This window comes from Molossus molossus, unplaced genomic scaffold (genome assembly GCF_014108415.1).
Source record: "Molossus molossus isolate mMolMol1 unplaced genomic scaffold, mMolMol1.p scaffold_m16_p_10, whole genome shotgun sequence".
Classification (NCBI taxonomy): Eukaryota; Metazoa; Chordata; class Mammalia; order Chiroptera; family Molossidae; genus Molossus; species Molossus molossus.
The window spans coordinates 9,193,484-9,218,519 of record NW_023425345.1 but is presented as its reverse complement, the minus strand read 5'-3'; the positions used below and the strand labels follow the sequence as shown (position 1 = coordinate 9,218,519).

General features: G+C 55.2%; 2 protein-coding genes across 3 annotated transcripts in view; one reads left to right on the top strand and one right to left on the bottom strand.

Moving 5' to 3' along the window:
* The window catches only part of TIMP3 (TIMP metallopeptidase inhibitor 3), a 50,807-nt gene extending 46,771 nt beyond the window's left edge, over positions 1-4,036 (top strand). The window contains exons 3-5 of the mRNA XM_036251980.1: positions 764-875; positions 1,500-1,621; positions 2,652-4,036. Coding sequence (XP_036107873.1) covers positions 764-875; positions 1,500-1,621; positions 2,652-2,849 — 432 coding nt within the window. The 3' untranslated portion in view covers positions 2,850-4,036. The remainder of the gene's footprint in view (positions 1-763; positions 876-1,499; positions 1,622-2,651) is intronic.
* SYN3 (synapsin III) overlaps positions 1-25,036 on the bottom strand; it is a 413,377-nt gene that overhangs the window by 271,018 nt on the left and 117,323 nt on the right. For both annotated transcript variants that reach the window (XM_036251978.1, XM_036251979.1), the window contains exons 5-6: positions 9,288-9,444; positions 8,197-8,286 (exon numbers count right to left, since the gene is read on the bottom strand). In XM_036251978.1, coding sequence (XP_036107871.1) covers positions 8,197-8,286; positions 9,288-9,444 — 247 coding nt within the window. The remainder of the gene's footprint in view (positions 1-8,196; positions 8,287-9,287; positions 9,445-25,036) is intronic.

Here is a 25,036-nt window from a genome sequence, read left to right as displayed (position 1 = left end):
CTGTCTCGTGCGTCCCAGGACATTTAGCAGCCTCTCTGGCCTCTGTCCACCAGAAGCAACCCTCCACCCCACCTCCCAGTTGTGACAAGCAGACATGTCTCCAGACATTGCCAGATGTCTCCTGGGATGGGGATACAGTTGCCTCCAGACGAGAACTACTGTATTAGGTTATGTTGTAGAGAAAGGTGCTCGACTGTCAGCAATTTCATCGTTACAAAGTGTCCAGGGAGTTTTGGACACGCTCGTGTGCCTTGTCTGGGGTAAAGGGCCCGATGCTTTCATTGCACGGTCAGAGGTGAGCCTTTGCCAGCCAAACAGAATTTCTCAGAGTCCTCATCTGTGAAATGGGTGCAGTAATCCCTGCCTCCTCGGGTTCCTGTGAGGATGCAGTGAGGGGACCGTGAGGCTGCTTTATACACTGGACAATGCCACAAAGCTGTCGGGAGAATGCCGCGCAGGTCCTGGGGCCGGGGAAGCGGGCGGGACCCCTTTCCCAGCAAATCCATCTTTGAGGAGAGTGTGTCTCTGGGGGAGAACCGTGTGGGCGGTGTGACTGGCTGGACAGGAAGGTTTCTCTGGGCAGCCACCGATGACAGATGGCTCAGTCAGGAGTCCAGGTGGCCTCATCTGGAGCGAAGGACCTGGGGCGGCGGGTTGGTGATCGGCCGCACGGTGGCGGAGTAGGGGACTCAGATTCCCACAGACAGACACCAGTGTGCTTTCTGTCCCGGCCCTCCGCTCATGACGTCCCTCCTGCCCGCAGATGTACCGAGGCTTCAGCAAGATGCCCCACGTGCAGTACATCCACACGGAAGCTTCCGAAAGTCTCTGCGGCGTTAAGCTGGAGGTCAACAAGTACCAGTACCTGCTGACAGGTAACGGCCACGACCCGCTGTTCCTTCGCTTCGGAAGGACCAGGAGAGGGTGACCCGCGGTGTCCAAGGACGTTGCCGCGCCCAGTGCACTGTCAGGGGTGTCCGGGCTGAGTGTGGCCGGTGGTGGGAGCGTGAGGCCCCTGCGCGGAGCCTGGGTTTCAGTCTCAGCTGCCCCTGACCCCGCGGGGGACATCTAATTTTGCAGCTCCTCGGCATTACTTTAAGTGAAAAGGGAACACCCATGCCTGTCCCTCACCACCTCGCAGTCAACCTACTGGGTCTTAAAAGAAAGTCACCCCCTTTAGGCAGTCAGTGTAGGAAAGGAAATAACAAAACCAAAGCTCCAAACTGTTGAGGTGGGAAGCGAAGACTTGGTCTCCCGTCCCAGGAGTCTCATTGAGACTCCTGCCAATCACTGAGCTGCTCGGAGTCCGTTTTCCCATCTGGAGAGTGGGGCTACAGTTCATCTTCAAAGGTGTAGGGGAGGCTGAAATGAAGTCTCAGGACCAAAATGTACTTAGCACAGTACCTGGCCTGAGGTGGGGACTCAGCAGGTGCGGATGCTTCCCCTTCTGGCTGGGCTCCGGAAAACGAGTTCCCTTTTCTGTCCACTCCCTCCCCCAGGCCGTATCTACGATGGGAAGGTGTACATAGGACTGTGCAACTTTGTGGAGCGGTGGGACCAGCTCACCATCTCCCAGCGCAAGGGGCTGAACTATCGCTATCACCTGGGTTGTAACTGCAAGGTAAGCCCACGGATGAACAGGTGGGGGGTGCTGGCTCACAGCCCCAGAAATACCAGCTCCTGCTGTGCTGGGCGCGGGGCCTCGTGCTGGGAGGGAGGGAGGGAGGGGCCGGGGCAGAGGGCAGGTCTGAGCAGGGGGTGAGGAATGCTGCCCGGGCTGAGCAGCAGAGAAGGTGCCTTTCTGCTGTAATCTGCCTGGCGCTGCTCACTTGGCAGCTGCTGGGACTCGGGCGGGGGCTCTTCAGCATCCCTAGCCCCTCCCACGGCTCAAGTTGGTGGCAAGTACAGGGTCCTTACACTGACAGGTCCTGCCAAGTAGTCCCAAGTGGGCTCACAGCTGACTTGTCGCCCCACCGCGGGTGGGAGAGGTGGCTCAGGACCACGGATGGCACATGCTACAGAGGGTGACTCCAGCCAGGCCCAACTCCCGGGCCCAGGCACACAGCCTCCTACTGCAGGAGGACGCTGGGCTGTTCTCTCACTTGATGCTCACCACAGCTCTGCAGTTTCTATTACTATCATCCCCATTTTGTAGATGAGGAAATAGAGGCTCAGAGACCTTAAGCAACTAGCCCTAGGTCACACAGCTCCTTAAGTCCGACTTCCAGCCTAGGGCAGCTGGACTCCAAAGTGTATGCTTTTAATCTCTCTAATTCCTCAATTGCTCATCCTTGCTTGTTACTGTTTGAGAGGGAGAAGCTCTCTCAAAGGTCTAATTCTACCACTTTCCAGCTGTGTGACCTGGCTGTGCAGTTAACCTCTCTGGGTCTCTATTTCCTTGTCTGCAAAGGGAGATGTGTCTGTTAAGAGAATTAAAGAGAATAATGTAGCAGCACTTAGCAGAATGCCTGGCACACAGTAGGTGCTCAGTAAGTGTCAGCGAGTATTATTTACATTCTTTTCACTGAGGGACTGATGTAGCCGGGCTCCGCCTGCAGTGGTCCCTGGTTCCGAGTCCAGACTCGGGCAAGCGTGAGGCCTGGGTCCCCCATGGCAGAGTCTACCAACCAATGGCTGTTTTCTAATTGCAGATCAAGTCCTGCTACTACCTGCCTTGCTTCGCGAGCTCCAAGAATGAGTGTCTCTGGACCGACATGCTCTCGAACTTCGGCTACCCTGGCTACCAGTCCAAACACTACGCCTGCATCCGGCAGAAGGGGGGTTACTGCAGCTGGTACCGAGGATGGGCCCCCCCGGACAAAAGCATCATCAACGCCACCGACCCCTGAGCACCAGACCCTGCCCCATTTCACCTCCCTCCCTTCCCGCTGAGCTCCCCTTGGACACTAACTCTTCCCAAATGATGACAATGAAATTAGTGCCTGTTTTCTCGCAAATTTAGCACTTCGAACACTTAAGGAAAAGTCTGTACTGTCATGTGGAGTTTATTTGGAGACATCCTCCTGGCCCTACCTTACCCCTTCTTTTTGGTTTTGACATCACCCATTTCCCCCCGGGAATTTCTGGTGCCATGCCAGAGAGAACGAGGAATGTACACTCCTCTTCTTCGTGATGACATAATCTATATTTTTTTAGGAAAACAAAAATCAAAAAACTGCCCTCTTTGGGCATGTCATACCTATGCCGCATTCTTCTGCCCCACCTCCGCACCCCCCAGACCCTCCTCCCTTTGCCCTTCTCCTCCACCCCAGCACAGGAAGGACACAGGGAAGGACAGTGCTGAGAGGTTGGCCGTGTGAGGACCAGTCGAGGGTAGCAGAGAGACTCAAGGTAGGTGGGAGATGGTGCACACTGAGGAGATGCTATGGCATGTCCCATCCAGGCTGGCTGTCTGGGTCTCTCTCATGTAAGAGTGGGAAGGGGAAGGAAGAAACTGTAAAAGAGGGTCTGAGACAATGCAGGATACACAGTTCCCCCAGCCCAGCGATACTCGGGTTGACCAGATGTCTGAATCTAGAGCAGCCAGCCAGGCCATAAAATAGAACTTTTCTAGTCAGTGAAGACTTAAAACATCTGCCTGAGGTCAGGAGGCAATTGGCCTGCCTTGTAAACAGCTCAGGTGAAAGACTGAGATGAATGTCTTCCGTCTCCCCGCCTCCCCCCAGATTTCCTCCTGGAAAACTCATTGGTAGATTTGGCCAGGAGCTCTTTGCCCTTAAGTAAATTGGAGAAATACACACACCATACACTCTCCACAGCTATAGCCACGTAGACTCGGGTAGAGAACACTATTTCCAGAATCGCATTTAGCACACCTACGGGGATACACATTTGCATATACCCACACGGGGACATGGCTGAACTTTTTACAGGACACAGAATTCTGTTCAATGCTGTTAAATACACCAATAGTTTAATCTCTTCTATTTTGTTGTTGTTGCTTGTTTGAAGAAAATCGTGACATTCCAAGTTGACTTTTTTTTTTCATGTTAATTAAAATTTGAGATTCTGAACACCCTCAGCATCCCTCTCACTGGGGTCACCTGACCTCCGTCCCGCTCCTTGTCTCCTGCTTCATGTTTGGGGCCTTCGTTGAATTGGTCTTACTGGCTGGGCTCAGGTGGGAGATGAGTCAGTGTGGGTCTCGGGCCTGAGCACAGAAGGGGAAGCTGCAGTGTCCTTCCCAGGTGAGGTGGCCACCTTTCCTGGGCTTGGGGACAGCTTGCTTGTCTTTCTCTAGCTCACCTGTGGGTAATGCCACCTCCTGAGGTCCTCACCTCATGGATTAAATTGGGTGGTCCCTGGGGAAGCCTGACTCTGCAATCAGCTGTAGGGTTTTTTGTTGTGTGTGTGTGTTTTTTTTTGTAAAAGAAAACTATAATATAAGTTCTCCAATTAAATAAAGTGATTTGAAGTTTTAGTGCTGAACATGAGATGCTGAGAGTAGCGATAATGTATATTTCAGAACGGGGGGTGGTAGGATGTTGACATTTAACATGATTGCTCTCTTTTTCCAGATGATGGGTATTTATCCTCTATTAGTATCTGTATCTTCAGTTCATTCCGCTTTAGGAAACAGAGCTGCCAGTTGAAACAGGAGAGCAGACAGCAGCAGACACACCGTGGGGATGTCTCGCACGCACACACAAATGCCCAGGAGGGTGTTTGGCAAAACCCCAGAGTGGGAAGACAGTACAGGCATCCGGTTTCTTTAGGATCGATTCCATTACCTTGTACCTCTCTCCCTGTGGTCATGACGTTTGGCAGGCGGGAAACGGGAAGCTTTGCCGGCTCGAAGGGGCAGCGTGAGTGGGAGGAGCTGAGGGCAGCAGGCCAGGGGCTGTTAAGGGGTAAGCCCCAGACTGGGTGTTTTTAAGATTTTATTTCAACCTCAAAGTCTTACAAGGTGGAACCCCCTGATCCGACCTGTACCAGTGCCCTCCCACAGCCGGACATCAGCCTCTCTCTCCTCCATGGGGCATCTGACCATTCTTGGTCCCTGGAGGGGTTACCCCCCTTCACACCGCAGGGATTTGGGATGAGGCCTGAGCACGAGTCACCTGAAGTTTCCCTGTAGACAAGCTGGCGAAACCACGGGCCCATCTGCCAGGCCCTGGTGAGAACCGCAGGTCCCGGGCAAAGAAGGGGCCTTTGCAAAGGGACGTGGTCAGAGGGCGGTTGTTGAGCTTTCTACAAGCTATAGCTTTGTTTATTTCACCTGTTCACTTACTGTATAATTTAAAGTCATTTATGTAGCTGAGGCACTTCTGTATTTCAATCATATTGTGAACGTTTTATTTCGCTAAATCTTGTGTCATATGTAGGCTGTAATATGTGTACATTGTGTTTAAAAGAAAAAAAATGAAACCCACATGCACCATTTTCCTGAATCAAATTCTACGGTGGAATGAAGGGTGAGCACCTCCGTTGTGCAGGCAGCTGGCCTGGCGAGAGGGGGAAGCCAGAAGGGGGACTAGCCCCGGGGCCTCCTCCAGCCGCCTCTGTTCCGGAGGAGGCAGGGGGCAGGGAAAGCGGCGTCCGTCCGCCCCCTGCTCCGCGTTGTCTGGCCCGGGGCAGTCTGCGGGTCATTCCCATTCCTTCCCCTCCAGTCCCTTTGCCCGTCCAATTGGGAAGCCACGAGTTTTAAAAATCCCAAGCCATGAGAACTACAGTTCCAAGATCTCTTGGCGACCCTTGGCCATGTCTTCCGCCTCCCTCTCCAGGAAGCCCCCCAGGCTCTGCCTATCAGCCCAGTGCGCCATCAGGCAGACTGGATAATACTGGGAGACGCCCGTCCTCTACCTTCACCAGCCCCAGGCCTGAACCATGGTCAAGCTACAGCCCACGAGCACCATTTTTCAGACCATGGTTCTTGAGCAATTCAAGAAATAAAAGGTGTATAGGGGCAGCTGTGTCTCAGACGCCGAGGGAGACCATACCTTCCCTGCCCCGGCCCGTCACCCTGTGTTTGATGATGGCCAATATGGATCACCCTACGATCACACCCAAGTGTTTGGCTCCCGGCCGCCCAAAGTCAAAATATCACTAAAACAGTTGAGGGCAAAAGCAAAACCAAATGGGGATGGGTAGGAGAGACAGACTTCAACAGCCTCCTAAATGGCTCCAGGGAGGTACAGGAGGGGAAGAGCTTAGAGACCGGTTCACGCTCTGAGGGGAGGGGCCTCGTCGATTCTCCACACCCCGCCTCCCCCTCCGCCAGTCCGCTGTCCTGAGACCCAGAAGTGATGGAGAGACACCAACCAGAGAAAACCCTGTCCAGAAGGAATGTATTTGTTGCTAAATTTTGTAGCACTGTTTACAGTTTTCCTCCATGTTATTTATGAATTTTATATTCCGTGAATGTATATTGTCTTGTAATGTTGCATAATGTTCACTTTTTATAGTGTGTCCTTGATTCTAAACAGTAAAGTGGTTTTATTTCTATCACACACCTGCAGCCTCTTGCCTCGTTGTGCCCTGACCGCCGACGGGGTGATGCGGATGGCAGGGGGCCTTGGAAGCGGCTCCTGTCCTGACCCCAGGCCCGCACACACTCCTGCCCCACTGGCTTCCGCAGCTTGGGCCCGCTCCGGTCCCAGGCAGGGAGCCCGTCAGGAGCGGCATCTTAGATTTCCTCCTGGTTGCCAATCCAGCCCTGACCTTGCTCCCTGCTTGCATGGCCAGAGTTCTCCCTAGTTCTACGGAATCTGGATCTCTGTCGAATTACCTGAGCGGTACTCTTACTCCCAGACTGGGGCCCTGGCTGGGCCTTCCTGTTCTCTTCCTAAGAATCCAGGTGGAATGGGGAGGGGATGGCAGCAGAGAATGGTCCTTGATGCCAAATGCCTGCCGAGATTCTGAGTGTGCGCAGCCTCGTGGGCAATGCCAGGGACCCGTGGGCCTCCCTGCAGATGGCCAAGCCCTCCCAGAGCTCAGAGCTGCCTGTCACCCTCAGTGCACCAGGCGTCACCCCATTGTTGACAATGATCCAGGGTGTAGTTTGCTCACATTTTAAAGCCGCTCTACTTTGCACACCTACCAGAGGCCAGGCACAGCGCTCTATACCCTTTATCTATAGCATTATATCTATGATGATGCCATTAACTGTCAGCAGCCCGGAGAGATCGCTCTGCTCTCCTCCATGTTTCCAGCGACGGGAAGCTGAGGCTCATGAATTGCTCAAAATCTAGTAGGCAGGCGGAACGAGGATTCGAGCTCGGGCTGGTTGATGATAAACCCCGATCTCCACTACGCTCCTGCTCTGCTGGAATATGCGGTTCCCTGCCCTTCTTATTCCAACCAGCTCCTCCTGCATGCTACAGCTCTCACTGGATCAGATACATCAGGGAAGGATGATCAGTGGAAAACCTCTCCATCCGGTTCGAGTGCTCCCACCTGGAGCCTGCAGTCCGACCATCAGTGTCTCTGATAGGACTGTCCAGCTCAGCAGCCTGAGCTTGGAATTCAACAAACAGGCACTGTCTCGAGCGGGTACGATGGATACCCTATTAACTACCCTGTTCCCCAGTGCGGGGCTGCAGCCCTGCATTCCTCTGACCAGTTTAAGGAGACCACCTGCCATGCGAGCAGGCATGTCACGGGCAGTTTCCAGCTGCTCAGGACTCTCACACCCACTTCTCCTAGCGGGGGAGAGCTCACCGCCCCAGTCAAAAAGACAGTAACCTCTCCCAGCCAGCTGTCCAAGTTCAGCTCCAGCCACTTCCCAGAGACTGCCACAGATCTATCCAAAAGTTGGCATGTGAAGGGCACACAAGGGAACCGCCCTCCAACAATCGATGCAAATCAAACATTACTGCTTTTATTAACAGAGAGAGGAAACCAAGCCCAGCGTAGGCGCACATCAAATAACATCCCGCCTCTGAAACATCTTTACCCTTGTGATCAGCCTCTGGCTCCAACATGCTAGTTCAAGTTGTGCCCTTGTTAGCTGAAAATTCCTGATGTCCCAAGGAATTCTGTCCACCTCTCATGTGTCCTCCCTACAATGTCACCTGGAGAGACGCCTCTTTCCTCAGGAGAGCCGGGCATTCCCATGAGGCATCACGGTGCTTCCTTAGCAGCCCCTGAGCCCACCCCCTCCATTCGGATGGACGGAGAACGCAAACATGTGTTGGCTCCAGATCACACGAATAAACAGTAGTAAAGGGCACTCACCATTGGCTTATGGTTGGGGAAAAATGTCTGCTCCACAAGCGGGAACTTCTCAGGACCCAGGGAATGGAAGATCTTAATGAGCTGAGAAAACTAGGTCAGAAGAGGAGAGAACGTCGGTCAGTGCGCTCTGCCTGTGGGGTGAGGCCCCGTCCTCAGCTGGACATCTGCCCTCTCCATCATCTGGCTGCATCAACCCCTTCCTTCCTGCCAGGCCCCCTGAGTTCAGCTCGATGCCTTTTCATGAGCGCCCCCTACACCCTCAGCATGTCACACGAGCACAACCTGCTGACGTCACGCCGTGTCCCTGCCCGCGGTGCCTTTCGTTTAGAGAGGCATATGGCAGAGGAGTGTACGGTACCCAACCCGGGTTCGCATTCTCGCTCCGCCTCTTACTATCTGTGCAACCTGGGAGTCACGGCAGGTGTCAGGGCTTCAGGGCTCTTGTTTGTACATGGAGAAAACACGTTATCCAGCCTCACGGGGTCGTAGTAAGGCTTGAACATGCAGCATGTTCAAGGGCTTTAAGAGTATTTGGGGGACTGGACGGGTGGTATTTTAGAAAAAGCCTCTCTTACAGGTAACATTTAAACAGAGACTCAAATACGTCAAGTGAATGAATGAAGTAATGAATAAAACACAGGGGGAATCGGGTCTTGGGGGTTAGAAAGGGGACTCCAAGTTCTGGTTTCACCCCTCGACTCTGGGGGGGTTCCTTAACTCTTCTAAAGCTAAGCCCATGTCACATGATGGTGACAGATTGAACACCAGACAGCGCAGTGTTTGGGCACTTACTAAGTGCTCAGTAAACAGGCCTATGTCAATCACAGCGACACGACAGAGTATAAGAACAGTACCACCCTCTCTCTTACTACTCATGTTATCAGAAGATGCCTCTGTATTATAGGATGTGTTACATGATACTTGTTAGGCAATAATCACAAGAAGGGGACTGGAATCCAAGCTGCTGCTTCAGTTGCTTAAAAAAGACTCTTTTCACTTCTGCGTCTCCATGCTGGGGAATGGGCCCATGTCAGGCCTGGGAGGACCTCCCGCCACCCCCACCTCGCCCGGTCAGCCTGGCCGCCACCTACCACCCAGGGCTTGCTGCAGAAGTTGTAGACGGAGTAGAGGGAGTTGACGGCGGGCAGCCCCCCGTACTGGAGGCCGATGAGCAGGCTGCGGTGGTCTTCGCCCAGGGCCATGCTGTAGGCGTGCTGGCGGACCAGGAGGAAGTCGGGCTTGAAGGACCTGCCGAGAGAGGGGCCGACAGCAGTGTTACCACGTGTGCACTTAGGGGACACCCAGCGTCGGCCACGCCTGCCGAGAGCACAGCCCTGGAGCCCTCAGTTCCGAATGGGGAGGGGTGGGGTGTGGATGAGGAGGCTCAGGGGCAAACACCAAGTACAGTGGCTGAAAACGCCCGCCTTCTTCTGCTCCTTTTGGGCTGTTTCTCTGCAGGTGGCAGGGCAGGTGTGTGGCCTCGCGGCCGGTTCTCCCCCACCCTGCAGCGCGGCCTCCCTCCTGTGAATTGCGAGTGTGTCTTGTTCCAGCCCAGGAAACAAGGGTATGAATGTGACGGCCAGGTTCATGCTTAGTCCCTCTGCAGATACAATCCTGAGTAGTGCTCACAGCGACCGGATAAGGTGGGGACCACCTCCCCATTTTGTAGATGGGAGCACTGCAGCTCAGAGAAGTTACAAATCTCCCCAAGTTACAAAGCTGGGGAGCGGGAGAGCCGTGTTTGAACTCAGGTCACCTGGCCCCAAGTCCATGCCCTTCCCCTCCACTGCACAGCCTCCCCGGAGGGGGTGTGCACTCAGAATGGCACGGCCCCTTAGCTCCTCCGGGCTCAGGCACCTCGTTTCAAATCAGTTGTCTCTTTAAAACAATTCAAAGGTAAATTAACGTAACTGTCACAGGGAACAGACTTGTCCCCACTGGAGACAGAGGAAAGAATGTGCCACAGGTGCAGACGCCTCTTAGACTGTTGTGAGTTGGGGCCTCTCTGCACACCCCAGGGTTTCTCTGTGCACCCCAGGACCTTACTGCACACGCAGGGCCTCTCTGAGCACCCCAGGGCCTCTCTGTACACCCCAGGGCCTCTCTGTACACCTCAGGGAGTCACCACACACACAGGGCCTCTCTGAACACCCCAGGGCCTCACTGCACACCCCAGGGCCTCTCTGCACACCCAGGGCCTCTCTGCACACCACAGGGCCTCACTGCACACCCAGGGCCTCTCTGCACACCCCAGGGCCTCTCTGCACACCCCAGGGCCTCTCTGCACACCCAGGGCCTCTCTACACACCCCAGGGCCTCTCTGCACACCCAGGGCCTCTCTGCACACCCCAGGGTGTCACTGCACACCCCAGGCCTCTCTGCACACCCAGGGCTTCTCTGTACACCCCAGGGTCTCTCTGCACACCTCAGAGCATCACCACACACACAGGGCCTCTCTGCACACCCCAGGGCCTCTCTGCACACCCAGGGCCTCTCTGCACACCCCAGGGCCTCTCTGCACACGCAGGGCCTCTCTGCACACCCCAGGGCCTGTCTGCACACCCAGGGCCTCTCTGCACACCCCAGGGCCTCTCTGCACACCCAGGGCCTCTCTGCACACCCCAGGGTGTCACTGCACACCCCAGGGCCTCTCTGCACACCCAGGGCTTCTCTGTACACCGCAGGGCCTCTCTGCACACCTCAGAGCATCACCACACACACAGGGCCTCTCTGCACACCCCAGGGCCTCTCTGCACACTCAGGGCCTCTCTGCGCACCCCAGGGCCTGTCTGCACACCCAGGGCCTCTCTGCACACCTCAGGGCCTCTCTGCACACCCAGGGCCTCTCTGCACACACAGAGCCTCACTGCACACCCAGGGCCTCTCTGCACACCCAGGGCCTCTCTGCACACCTCAGGGCGTCACCACACACACAGGGCCTCTCTGCACACCCAGGGCCTCTCTGCACACCCCAGGGCCTCACTGCACACCCAGGGCCTCTCTGCACACCTCAGGGCGTCACTGCACACCCAGGGCCTCTCTGCACACCCCAGGGTGTCACTGCACACCCCAGGCCTCTCTGCACACCCAGGGCTTCTCTGTACACCCCAGGGTCTCTCTGCACACCTCAGAGCATCACCACACACACAGGGCCTCTCTGCACACCCCAGGGCCTCTCTGCACACCCAGGGCCTCTCTGCACACCCCAGGGCCTCTCTGCACACCCAGGGCCTCTCTGCACACCCAGGGCCTCTCTGCACACCTCAGGGCATCACTGCACACCCAGGGCCTCTCTGCACACCCAGGGCCTCTCTGCACACCCCAGGGCCTCACTGCACACCCAGGGCCTCTCTGCACACCTCAGGGCGTCACTGCACACCCAGGGCCTCTCTGCACACCCCAGGGTGTCACTGCACACCCCAGGGCCTCTCTGCACACCCAGGGCTTCTCTGTACACCCCAGGGTCTCTCTGCACACCTCAGAGCATCACCACACACACAGGGCCTCTCTGCACACCCCAGGGCCTCTCTGCACACCCAGGGCCTCTCTGCACACCCCAGGCCTCTCTGCACACCCAGGGCCTCTCTGCACACCCCAGGGCCTGTGTGCACACCCAGGGCCTCTCTGCACACCCCAGGGCCTCTCTGCACACCCAGGGCCTCTCTGCACACCCCAGGGTGTCACTGCACACCCCAGGGCCTCTCTGCACACCCAGGGCTTCTCTGTACACCCCAGGGCCTCTCTGCACACCTCAGAGCATCACCACACACACAGGGCCTCTCTGCACACCCCAGGGCCTCTCTGCACACCCAGGGCCTCTCTGCACACCCCAGGGCCTGTCTGCACACTCAGGGCCTCTCTGCGCACCCCAGGGCCTGTCTGCACACCCAGGGCCTCTCTGCACACCTCAGGGCCTCTCTGCACACCCAGGGCCTCTCTGCACACACAGAGCCTCACTGCACACCCAGGGCCTCTCTGCACACCCAGGGCCTCTCTGCACACCTCAGGGCGTCACCACACACACAGGGCCTCTCTGCACACCCAGGGCCTCTCTGCACACCCCAGGGCCTCACTGCACACCCAGGGCCTCTCTGCACACCTCAGGGCGTCACTGCACACCCAGGGCCTCTCTGTACACCCCAGGGTGTCACTGCACACCCAGGGCCTCTCTGCACACCCAGGGCCTCTCTGCACACCCCAGGGCCTCACTGCACACCCAGGGCCTCTCTGCACACCTCAGGGCATCACTGCACACCCAGGGCCTCTCTGCACACCTCAGGGCCTCTCTGCACACCCAGGGCCTCTCTGCACACACAGAGCCTCACTGCACACCCAGGGCCTCTCTGCACACCCAGGGCCTCTCTGCACACCTCAGGGCGTCACCACACACACAGGGCCTCTCTGCACACCCAGGGCCTCTCTGCACACCCCAGGGCCTCACTGCACACCCAGGGCCTCTCTGCACACCTCAGGGCGTCACTGCACACCCAGGGCCTCTCTGCACACCCCAGGGTGTCACTGCACACCCCAGGGCCTCTCTGCACACCCAGGGCTTCTCTGTACACCCCAGGGTCTCTCTGCACACCTCAGAGCATCACCACACACACAGGGCCTCTCTGCACACCCCAGGGCCTCTCTGCACACCCAGGGCCTCTCTGCACACCCCAGGGCCTCTCTGCACACCGAGGGCCTCTCTGCACACCCCAGGGCCTGTCTGCACACCCAGGGCCTCTCTGCACACCCCAGGGCCTCTCTGCACACCCAGGGCCTCTCTGCACACCCCAGGGTGTCACTGCACACCCCAGGGCCTCTCTGCACACCCAGGGCTTCTCTGTACACCCCAGGGCCTCTCTGCACACCTCAGAGCATCACCACACACACAGGGCCTCTCTGCACACCCCAGGGCCTCTCTGCACACCCAGGGCCTCTCTGCACACCCCAGGGCCTCTCTGCACACTCAGGGCCTCTCTGCGCACCCCAGGGCCTGTCTGCACACCCAGGGCCTCTCTGCACACCTCAGGGCCTCTCTGCACACCCAGGGCCTCTCTGCACACACAGAGCCTCACTGCACACCCAGGTCCTCTCTGCACACCCAGGGCCTCTCTGCACACCTCAGGGCGTCACCACACACACAGGGCCTCTCTGCACACCCAGGGCCTCTCTGCACACCCCAGGGCCTCACTGCACACCCAGGGCCTCTCTGCACACCTCAGGGCATCACTGCACACCCAGGGCCTCTCTGTACACCCCAGGGTGTCACTGCACACCCAGGGCCTCTCTGCACACCCAGGGCCTCTCTGCACACCCCAGGGCCTCACTGCACACCCAGGGCCTCTCTGCACACCTCAGGGCATCACTGCACACCCAGGGCCTCTCTGTACACCCCAGGGCATCACTGCACACCACAGGGCCTCTCTGCACACCCAGGGCCTCTCTGCACACCTCAGGGCGTCACTGCACACCCAGGGCCTCTCTGTACACCCCAGGGCCTCACTGCACACCCAGGGCCTCTCTGCACACCCCAGGGCCTGTCTGCACACCCAGGGCCTCTCTGCACACCTCAGGGCGTCACTGCACACCCAGGGCCTCTCTGCACACCCCAGGGCCTGTCTGCACACCCAGGGCCTCTCTGCACACCTCAGGGCCTCTCTGCACACCCAGGGCCTCTCTGCACACCCAGGGCCTCTCTGCACACCCAGGGCCTCTCTGCACACCTCAGGGCGTCACCACACACACAGGGCCTCTCTGCACACCCAGGGCCTCTCTGCACACCCCAGGGCCTCACTGCACACCCAGGGCCTCTCTGCACACGCATGGCCTCTCTGCACACCCAGGGCCTCTCTGCACACGCATGGCCTCTCTGCACACCCAGGGCCTCTCTGCACACCCCAGGGTGTCACTGCATACCACAGGGCCTCTCTGCACACTCCAGGACATCACTGCACACCCCATGGCCTGACACACAGCAACATGGGCATAATAAGTACGTGTTGAAGGAATGAATGATATGCATGAACATCTCATCCCCAAAGGAAATGGCCAGGGTCTCCCTGGCTAAGTTGCAACTCATCCCCAGGTGGCCATGAGGACTGTGATGTCGCTGGTATGGCTGACACAATGCTCATGGTAACAGTCAATCATGTCCTTCTGCGGTTTAGGGTTAGGTGTGGGGTTGATGCTTGGAATTATTATGCCTATGTCCTTACTGCATTCTGTGAATGGAACCGGTCCCCAGCATATTTTACATATGGGGAAACTGAGGCCTGTAGCAAGGCAGTGGTGTGCCCCAGGTCACCGGGCAGAGCCAACACCTCCTTCCGCGTTCCTGCCTTTTGTGCCCCAGTCCACAGAGAAGAAGGGGCAGGTGTGTGTCTCTAGCAGGGACAACAGGGAACACTGACTTAAAATATAACCATTGTCCGCCTTTATCTGATTTGAACAGTAATACAGGTTCATTTGGCAAAAGGAAAAAAAAAAACACTTGGATAACACAAAGAAGTCAGCAAATTACCTATAATTCTCAACTCAGAAAATCCCTAATGACCATTCTACACGTTTCTTTGTATGTCCATTACAACCCAGCTACGTATCTTTCATGTACACAGTATGCATCATACTCATGATTGATGTCATGCTTTCTATTATGTTGTTCTTTTTCACATAATATAGTGTTAACACTTCCCCTATGCTCAAAATATCTTTGAAACTATTATTTCTAATGGCTCCCAATATCCCACCGAATGCATATCTCATAATTAAGTCAACCAATCATCTACTATCACCAAGTGGGCTACCCCAATCTTTTACACATGTACGTCTTTACACAAAAATCACTGCCATCATTGAAAACCACTTCCTTAAGATAATTTGAAGAAGTGGGCTTACTGGGATGAAGGGTATAAACTTTTTTTAAGGTACTCAAAAAAATACCTCTTTTAGATTAAAAAAAAATGACTTTAGAGAGAGAGGAATGGAGAGAGAGAGAGAGAAACATCCATTTGAGAGAGAAACATCAATCTCTCCGCTCCAACCAGGGATCGAAACTGCAACCTAGGTATGTGCCCTGACCTGGAATCAAACCCACAACCTTTCAGTGTACTGGACGATGCTCCAACCAAGGAGTACCGTGTTTTAAAAAGTGTCCGTCACCAGGCGCACATGAGAGAGTCCATCTCACTAAAACCCCGCCAGCACCTACTTTCTACAAATACACTTTTCTATTTGACGAGCGAAAGACAGCCTGCCCCCTACTGCTATTTTCCATTAGCATGTCTCTGATTTTGGTAAGTTGGAGTCCTTTCATTAACCATTTGCATTTTCTTTTCCCAGCGAGTCTGCTCACATCTTTCCTCATTTGAAACAATAAGGCTGACTTTCATCACTGGCATGAGCTCCATGTATTAGGGTGCTGCCCTTCGCTTGTCACGTGGCAACATTGTCACCAGCTGCTTGCTTACCTTTGTTCTCTGTGGCATCTTAAAACAACATGGAAACACAGTATCCATTCCCACTGAGTCAAACCTATCAGCCCTCCCCTTTGCTTCCTCTCTGCTTTGATGCTCAGTGCATCCTGAGGGGCCCGGTGCCCACGGTGAGACGCCCCTTCTCCTTGGCAGGGTGGCTGCCCTCACAGACAGTGGCAGCAAACTGTGGTGTCTCATGAGGGGTAACTCCACTCTGCTACAGGAAGAAGTAAGTGTAGTCACGGGCCATATGACGACATTTCAGTCCATAACAAACTGTATAGCCGACGGTGGTCCTGTAAGATGAAAATGCAGCTGACAATCCCCATCGCCTAGTGACGTGGTAGTGCAGTGTGTCACCTGTGTGGTTGTGTGACGCTGGTGTAAGTAAACCTCCTGTACCACTAGTCACATACTAGTATAGCACATACAATTGTGCACATGCGGTATACAACACGAGAATGATAATAAACTATGTAACTGGTTTATGTATTTACTGTACTTTTATTGTTATTTTAGAGTGCACTCTTTCTATGTATGTATAAAAAAAAGAAAGTTTGCTGTAAAAGAGTATTCCAGCAGCAGTTTCATACATCTTATTATTTTTTTCTTTATTGATTTTAGAGAGAGAAGGGAGAGGGAGAGAGAGATGGAAACATTGATGAGAGAGAACATCGATTGGCTGCCTCCTGCATGCCCCCTACGGGAGATCAGGCCCACAACCTGGGCATGTGCCTGACGGGGAATCCAACCAGCGACCTCCTGGTGCATGGGTCAATGCTCGACCACTGAGCCACACCAGCCAGGCTCATAATCTGACCTTCACTTGCATGAAGTGACCTCATTGCATCACTTTCTCCTGTGCTTGATTTAATCATGTGTAGTTTTGTACACAGCCAAGTGTGTAGCCGGCTGCACCACCGGTGTGTGTGGTACACTCTCTGCTGGTAGTGCTGAACCCTAATGGTGCCTTTCTCAGATCGCGTCCATGGGTAAGCCGTGATGACTGTGAGGTCTCATGCTGGCCTGACTCTTGTATTTTTGCTGTTTGTGGAGAACTCACGAGAGGGAGACAGCCTGTGAGGTGGGGATCTGGCTCTCTAGAAAAAGAGGGTGCCCCTGCAAGGCCATTTGCAAGAGTGTCCAGTCTGTGGATACAGCAGATGTGGTCCCGGGTATGATGGTGCTCTCTCCAGGACTTCTAGAACTCACCTCTCAACCAGAATCTTTCTGATTCTCTGAAATAGAATTAGTGGTCAATTCCTCTGTGTCTTTAAGGATTGGTGAATCTACTGAAGGTTCCATATTCAAAGTCCTCTTTCAAAGGTATACCTCACTTCCCTGCTTAAAACCCTCTTTCCGATTACAGAGCCTCAGCTCCTCACCATGGCTGCCAGGCTCCGGCCCTCCTCTCCATCCTCATTCCTACCTTTCTCTTTTCCCTCCCCTCCCCTCGAGCCACACCGACACCCTCCCTTCCTCTAATTCCTTCGCCTGGGTGCTCTGTCCCAAACTGTGTGGTACCTTGTTCTCATCACTCACTCCTGAGTTCAAGTTCACATCTTCAAAGAAACCTGTCTGTTCACTCTGTGGAGATTTGCCCCGATCCTCATAGTGCCCCATTTTCCTTCACTCGCAGCTCTTGTGACAGCTGTATTTCTCTTGGTTTCTTATTTAGTTGCTTGTTGTCTGTCTTTCCCCTCTCAAGATGTCAGCTCAGTGGAGACAGGAAACCTGCCTCTCGTGGATGACATGGGTCTTACCGATGTTTTCCAGTGGGTGATGGAGTTAACGACTGTAGGTAGGAAGGAATGAATGGATGCATGAACGAGTGAATGAACACGGTGGGATACCTACTGGAGAAGGGAGGGACCTCTTTCCCTGTGGTCCTGGAGAAGGGAACTGAGACTGATGGCCAAAGTGGCAGGAGACGAGGTGGCCCCGATAACTCGGGGCTGCCTCACAGTGTAACAGGTTCCACAAACATGGAGGTATGTTAGCATCACCAAGAAAGTTTTAACCCCAGGGAATTCCAGTTGGACTCCGTGACCTTGTAAGAGTCTCAGAGAGAATGTGTGAAAAATGAACACTTTCCACGAGGGCGAACCAGGGAGCTGTGTGAACTGTGCCCTTCATCCCTCCACAGGATGCACAGGGTCCTTCCTGACGTCTGGGGTACGAAGGATTTACAAGGAATGCAGAGAAATGAGTGACTCCAGCCAGGTGACCTGTGGCATCCAAGGATGTGGCCACCAGGCTGACCGTGGGCTGGAGATCCTGAGATGACTGGGGTGTGGCCCCTGCATTCAGGAAACTCACAAGCCAGAGGATAAGGATTTGCCAAATGAACTGAGTAAGGAAGTGAAATGACAGGGGCCTGCACAGGTGCTGAGGTGGCCCCAAGGTGTCCTCAACCCTGTCTGGCATGGGGGTGGGTGAGTGTGTACCGGAAAGCTTGGGTCTTGGAAGAAAAGTCAGGATTTGTCACCTGCGCAGGGTTTTGAGGGTATTCCAGGTAGAGGGATGGCACCTGCAGCTGAATGGACGGTCCCCTGTACTTGGGGGTGCAGTGGACTGTGCTGGTTTGTTTCATATGCTCAGAGAACCACGTCCCCCTGGGCAGTAACTGGTCCAAGGATCTCTGATGCAACTGGGCCATCAGAATCCTTCCTGGGTGCTGGGAGACAGGTGAGGGGCCCCGTCTATGATGAAAACGCCACTGGGAACCGAGACAAGGAGGGAGAATCCCCCAATCCTGCGGAGCCAGTCATGTTTACCTTCTGAGTTGAACTATTGATGTCCCTTTGGTGCCTACACTAGTTGAACGGGGTCTGTTGCTTGCCATCACCACCGCTCTGATACTGGGAGGAAGGGGCAAACTTGACACGTGGTTACCGCCGGAGCAGAAGACAGCAAGAGATGAGATTGGGTAGCAAAGTCCCAACAGTGCTCACGAGCCCTTCCTGCCCCGTGTCTCCACAGTCCCCTGGGACCAAGCCCTCTGTCTTTCATGCCTGAGCAAGAAGGTCTCCTGCAACCCCACACAGGCTGGCACATCCTGGCTGCAGGTTGTACCTGAGTTTCTTTGTTATTTAGGCTTTAGACTTACTATGAGCTATATTATTGGGTTTCTGGCCCCAGGTCCTTCTCAGACATGGCTGTCGGCACTGGAGAGGAAATCAAGGACAACCCATAATTAAATGGTGCAGTCGGGACAGGTGATGCATTACCGGGAGATTACTGGGTGCCTCAGGCAGCATCCGGAGGCAGGGGCCAAGGCGGAGCGACTTGTGACCATCGGAGAAGTATAATTGCCTCCAATATGCAGAAGCCTGCGATGGCAATAAGAGGTCTTGGCTGGGCTTTGCCTGGGACCGAAGTTAATAAGCAGAAGCCTTGCCTGGCTGGTGTGGCTCGGTGGTTGAGCATGGACCCATGCACCAAGAGGTTGCTGGTTCGATTCCAGGGCACACGCCCAGGTTGTGGGCCTGATCCCCAGTAGGAGGCAGGCAGGAGGCGGCCAATTGATGTCCTCTCTCGTGGATGTTTCTAACTCTCTCTCCCTCTCCTTCCTCTCTCTCTAAAAATCAATAAAGAAAAAAAATAATAAGAAAAAGGAGAAGCCTCATTGTTCTTGGATGCTTGACTGCCATTCTGTATCTGTCCCTTGTTCCTCAAGAGCCAGGTTGACAAAGGGTGACGATGATGCTCGTTGGTCACATGCTGACCAGTCACGCCCAGACCTGCCCCAGCTGTGCCTGGGAGGCTCCGGACTGTCCGGCATCTGTGTCCACCAGCAGGGAGACCTCAGACTGTCCGCACGGTCCTCACAGTCCTCCTCCACCCTTCCACCTCCGAAAATCCGACCTCTGTACGAATCTGGGAAAAGGAGACCTAGAGAACTGGGTGAACCAGCAAAATCGGGGTCCTGAGGAAAAGGGGCGACCAGGGCGTTGACACGGTCTCCGTGCTCCTGACGGCTACTGGACCCTGTGTGGCCGCAAGAGCGGAACACGGGACTTGTACACATGTTGCGGACGGAGGGTTTGGATGGGCCACACGGAAGGACCGGGGGAGTCAGTGATGCTCCCCCAGCCCACGGCGGCGAGAAATTAGCCCAGGCTGAGAGGAATTGGGGGGGGGGCAGTGGACAAGATGCTGCCGTGAGGCCCGCGGCGCCCACCCGCAGCGGCCAGCTCAGGGCGTGATGCTGGCGGAAAGGCCCACAGGGCTGTGGGTAGCGGGCTCCCCGAGGAACCCCGGGCCCTCTTTGGGAAGCACAGGCATGAGCTGCGGGAGGGGACAGGCTTCCTCGTCCCCTTCTCAGCCTCAGCCTATGTACCCTGGTCTCTTCCTTCCCTTTCGTTCCAGGGAAGGTGTCCTCGCTGCTCCGTCCTTCTCTTCCGTCACCTGGTGACACCACATGTTATGGGTTGAATTGTGTCCCCCAAAAAGATCTGTGGAAGTCCTCAGCCCTGTCACCTGTGAGTGTGACCTTACCGGAAATAGATCTTAGCTGTTTTTTTTTTTTGTTGTTGTTGTTTTTGGTACGTGCTTCTAGCGGGAACCGAAGCTGGGACTCTCTGGTCAGCGGGCTAACGCTCCAACCACTGAGCCAAATCGGCCGGGGCAAGTCTTTGCTGATTTAACCAAGTTAAGATGAGGTCACATTGGAGTGAGGGGCCTAATCCAATGACTGGTGTGTTCATAAGAAGTGGGGAACGGACACGCAGAGGAAGCAGACAGCACGTGACGCAGGAGGTAAAGATCGGAGGGACATGTCTACAGGCCAAGGAACACCGGGGATCGCTGGCAACCACGAGGGGCCGGAAGAGGCAAGAAAGGATCCCTCCCCAGATCCCTGAGGGAGCAGGGCGCGCCAGCACCTTGGCCTCATGTTCCAGATTCAGAACTGAGAATAAATTTGTTGTTGAAGCCACCCAGCTAGTGGCATGTGGCTACAGCAGCCTCGGGGAACCAATACACAGCATACCCCAATAGTCCCTCTTTCCTAGAAGCTTCCAGAACTTTCTGCTTCCTTTGTTGGTATGTGCATCCTTCCACAGCCCCCACCCCACTTCCCAAAACAACAGGCCCAACCCCAGCAGTCGGAAAACCTTTGCATCAGGGTTGAAAAGGAATCGACAGTTAAGCAATGTTCATGTTAACGCGAAAGATTCAACAGGTCAACACCCTGAAAAGTGCACAGAGGTCTGTTTGGAAGGATGGTCAGCAAAATGCTACCCTGGCTGTCTCCGAAGAAGGGGACAGGAAATGGGGTTTTCACAACCTTCTTCAGACTTTGGGAACCACCTGCATTTGAGGAAAGAGAAAGTACAGAGTGCTCGGACAGCGGAAAAAACAACGCGGTTATCTTCATTTCGGAAAAAAATGATCAATGTAACAATGATGTATCATCATGGGAAATGCTTATGAGACAGTTTCATGTGACACAGAACAATAGAAAAGAGACTGTGTGTGATGACTACAACCTTGTAAAAAAGGATGGTCTTGGAAGGAAAGATGGAAAATCGCTCATTTGTGAAGGTGGTGAGGCCGCGGGGGGTTTCCCTTGTGTGGAAAATTCCCGGCTTTGTTACGATGTGGCCCGGGCACTCGGCACAGATGAACGTGAAGCCCGTCCCCCCCACGTGGCTACCCCCGTGGGCAGGCCCTCCTTCCATGGCTACAGCCCTTGCCCAGGGCTGCCCAGGCCTGCGGGCCCCAGTTCCCGAGCACCCACCTCCACAGTCCTCCACCGCTGGCTGCTGGGCCCCTTTCCACCCAACGAAATCCTTTCTGGGTGCTGGGCTCCAAGGTCAAATGGCTTCTGCCGCACCCTCACTTCCCCGGTCTCTAGTGAGAGGGAACGTCCTCCAAGCCTCTGTGCTAAGCCCTCTGTGGATCTTCACTCTGTTAGGCCTGACAATAGTCCTTGGAAGTTGCTGTTATCATCCCCATTTTCCAGATAAGGAATTTGAGGCACAGGGCGGTCACACATCTGTTTGTGGTTCCAAAAGCCTGGTGGCTCCAGAGAGGTCTCCCAGTCTCTGTACTACTGACATTTTGGAGCTGGATAATTCTTTGTTGTCAGGGGTGGGGGACAGTGGGGTGTCCTGTGCATTGTAGGACATTAGGAATATCTCTAGCCTTTATCCACTAGATGCAATAGCCCCCATGCCCAGCTGTGACCACAAAAATGTCTTGAGACGTTGCCGAGAGTCCTCTGGAGGGCGAATCCCCCCGTCACCCCTGTGGAGAACAGCAGCCAGGAGCTCCTCTCTGTGACCTCTGTGCCTGAGCTCCACCCTGCCCACCAGACCTTTCCTCCCTGCCCCGAGATGCCCCGCCCCTTGGCTCCCGACCGCCTCCCGGCCCCGCCCTTCCCACGGCTCTCCCCAGGCTCGTGCTGGCCCTGCCTGGAGGAAGCACCTCCACCAGCGGGTTCCCACCTTGTCCTCACAGGCAGTAGCTGAAACGACTCAGATTTAGAGTGTTTCCCAAGGAATCACTTCCAGGCTTTTCATTATGCTTCTTTAATAAATCAGGGCACAGGGAGGTTAAGCACCTGAGGACGAGGACAGGAGACCAGCACGTCAAGGCCGTGTGCCTGCTCACCACGCCCAGACCTGCCTCAGTGCTCAGCCCCATCCCCTCCCCCAGGGCGGGCCCCTGGCTGCTGTAGAAGAGCCCACGGGGCTCCCAGGACCCCAGGGTCTGTCACCGGAAGTCCTCTGAGAATCTTCTCTCGGTCACCCGTTTGTAAGGAGCACTGCCGTTGTCAACTCTTCCTTCAGAACTGTCCCAGACCCCTTCCCCTCACTCTGTACCCCCACTGCCTCCTGCCTAGAACACCTCAACAGCCCCCATCGGAGCCCAGCTGGCTGGTGCTGAGCTGACCTCCCTGCCCCACCTGAGGCCCCAAGCGAAAGGCCCCAGGGCACCAGCAGGGGGCGTCAGGCCAGGGGAAGTGGCCGGTCTTCTCTGGCCGCACCTTTGGCGTCATTCTTCGACCATGTGCTCTCTGTTTCCACATTAAACGCAGGGTGGTTGTACCTCCACGGCGCCCTCTGCCCGCCTCCTGGAAGCGTGCACGTCGGTCTCCATCTCCCACTGTCCACTTGCGAGAACCACCGGACTACAGGTGCGCACCGATTTTCGGTGGAAGGACCCTGCGGCCCCGGGTGGCCCGCGCAGGCCTCTGTGCCCAGCGAGGACAGAACGGGCTGACCTGTGGGGCGGTCTGTGCTCCAGCCATTACGGCCACACAGGAACGAGGTCCCAGGGGGCCCTAAGGCCTTCTTCAAAGAAGCCCAAATGTGGATATTTATATAAAATTCTCAATTACTTAAATGCTGACTACTCATCTAAAACTTAAAAAAAAAAGTCACTGTGCAGCCTGGTGACAAAAATAAATAGAGCGTAACTGCTGTGGGGAAATACAAACGGAACTCAGAGCGGCACCGGCGAGGACAGTGGTGACTCGGGGCCAGCGTATGGCGGCCACGTGCAGACTCGGTTCAGCCGAACCAGATTCTCTGATTTTTCAAATGAAGCCAGAAACCTGCCCCTTGTGCAAAATCGTCTACATAAAACCCCTCCTTTCAAAAAGTGCTCCAGTTTTAGAAAAAACAGATGTATAACTGTGTGGGGGTGGGCGTTACCAGGCTCACGGGGGTCATCCTCTTGCAACGCACACAGACAATGGAACCATTATGTCGTACATCTAAAACATGGATGATGCGATGTGTCAGTTCTAGCTCAACTAAAAACTATTTTTTAAAAATATGGGACCACGTCCGGCCTATGTGGCTCAGTGGTTGAACATCGACCCATGCACCAAGAGGTTGCCAGTTTGATTCCCGGTCAGGGCACATGCCCAGGTTGTGGGCCCGATCCCCAGTGGGGGGCATGCAGGAGGCGGCCAATCAATGTTCTCTCTCATTGATGTTTCTATCTCTCTCTCCCTCTCATTTCTTTTGTCTCTAAAATCAATCAATAATAATAAAAATATATGGGAACAAGGCATGTCCAAGATGCCCTTGCCCTCCTGCCTGCTCGTACCAGTCTTTCGATGCCCACTCAGTGAGACTTCCCCTGGAGAATGGGCTGGTATTGTTTACTTCCTGGGACAAAGTTGGCCAATTCTCTCTCTCTCTCTCTCTCTCTGTAAACAGTGAAGTTTCTGTGACAACCAGGGGTTGGAATCTACATTCGTAAGTCTTTTCCTGGCATCCGCACAGAGTGGGTCTCAGGAGGTGCCCATGGAAGTGGGTGACTCTGGCTTCGCCTCTCAGGGTCCTGGCCCACCTGAAGTCAGTACCACTCCAACAACCAGCAGGGCCAGAGGATCCGAAGGAGCCAGTTCCCCGAGGGGGGGGACAAGGCCGGGCCTCCCGAGGACTGCTTCCTCTCCCTGGGCCTCGGTTTCCTCATTAGCCGAAGAAAAGAAAAGTTGGGCTGAGACCTCCGAGGACCCTTTCTGGGGTGACGGCTTCTAATTCCAGACTTGGAACCCAGGCTTTCAACACCCACCTCCCTGTCACATCTGTCCGAGTCCCCTGTGACTTTCTGTCACATAGCAGTCGTTTAGAAGAATCATGATTACCGACGACTGGGTACTTGCCAGGTGCCAGACACCTCCAAGGGGCTTTTCAAGCCTTATCTCGTCCAGTCCCCACACAGGCCGCTGTGAGGTGGGTACTTGACTGGGCTGGGCTCCCTAGAGCCCCAGACAGGTTCCCAAAGCCTGTGAGCCCCGGAGGGAAGAGCTGCAGAGGGTGAAGAACGCAGGACAGGATGAGGAGGGGTATAGTCCCCGGTGAGTCTAGTCTTGGCTGGATCCACAGGGGGCTCTGGAGCAGAAATAGTCCCATCAAGTTGTCCACCTTGAGGGAAGAGGGCTGGGCTTTTGGGTCTCCAATATCAGTGGGTTACTGACCTCCCTGGCGGGAGGGGGAGAGGTCACAGAGGGAGTTAGCCTCTGGGTTGTGTCGGAGATGGTCACCATCAGCCTAGGCTCTGAAGGCTGAAGGCGTAGCCATTACCTGGCATCATGGCACTGGGGGTGGGTGCACTGGCTGGCAAAGGGGACCTGAGCAGAGAACTATGCAATACTATGATGAGCCCATTTGGCAGAGGAGGAAAACGGAGACCTGGAGTAATGAACCACGCTCTCAGGGTCACAGGACTACAAAGCAGAGAGGTCTGTATTATTAGGTACAAATCATAGTTCCCACAAACAGTCCCCAGCCTGAGGGGCGGGCCCCGCGTGCCCGTTTCCCAGCACCCACTGGCGAATGCACCGAAGGGTGCTGACATGTGCTTGCAACGGCGGAGCGTGTGAGCTGCTGCTCACCAGGGCTGCAGGGCCCAGG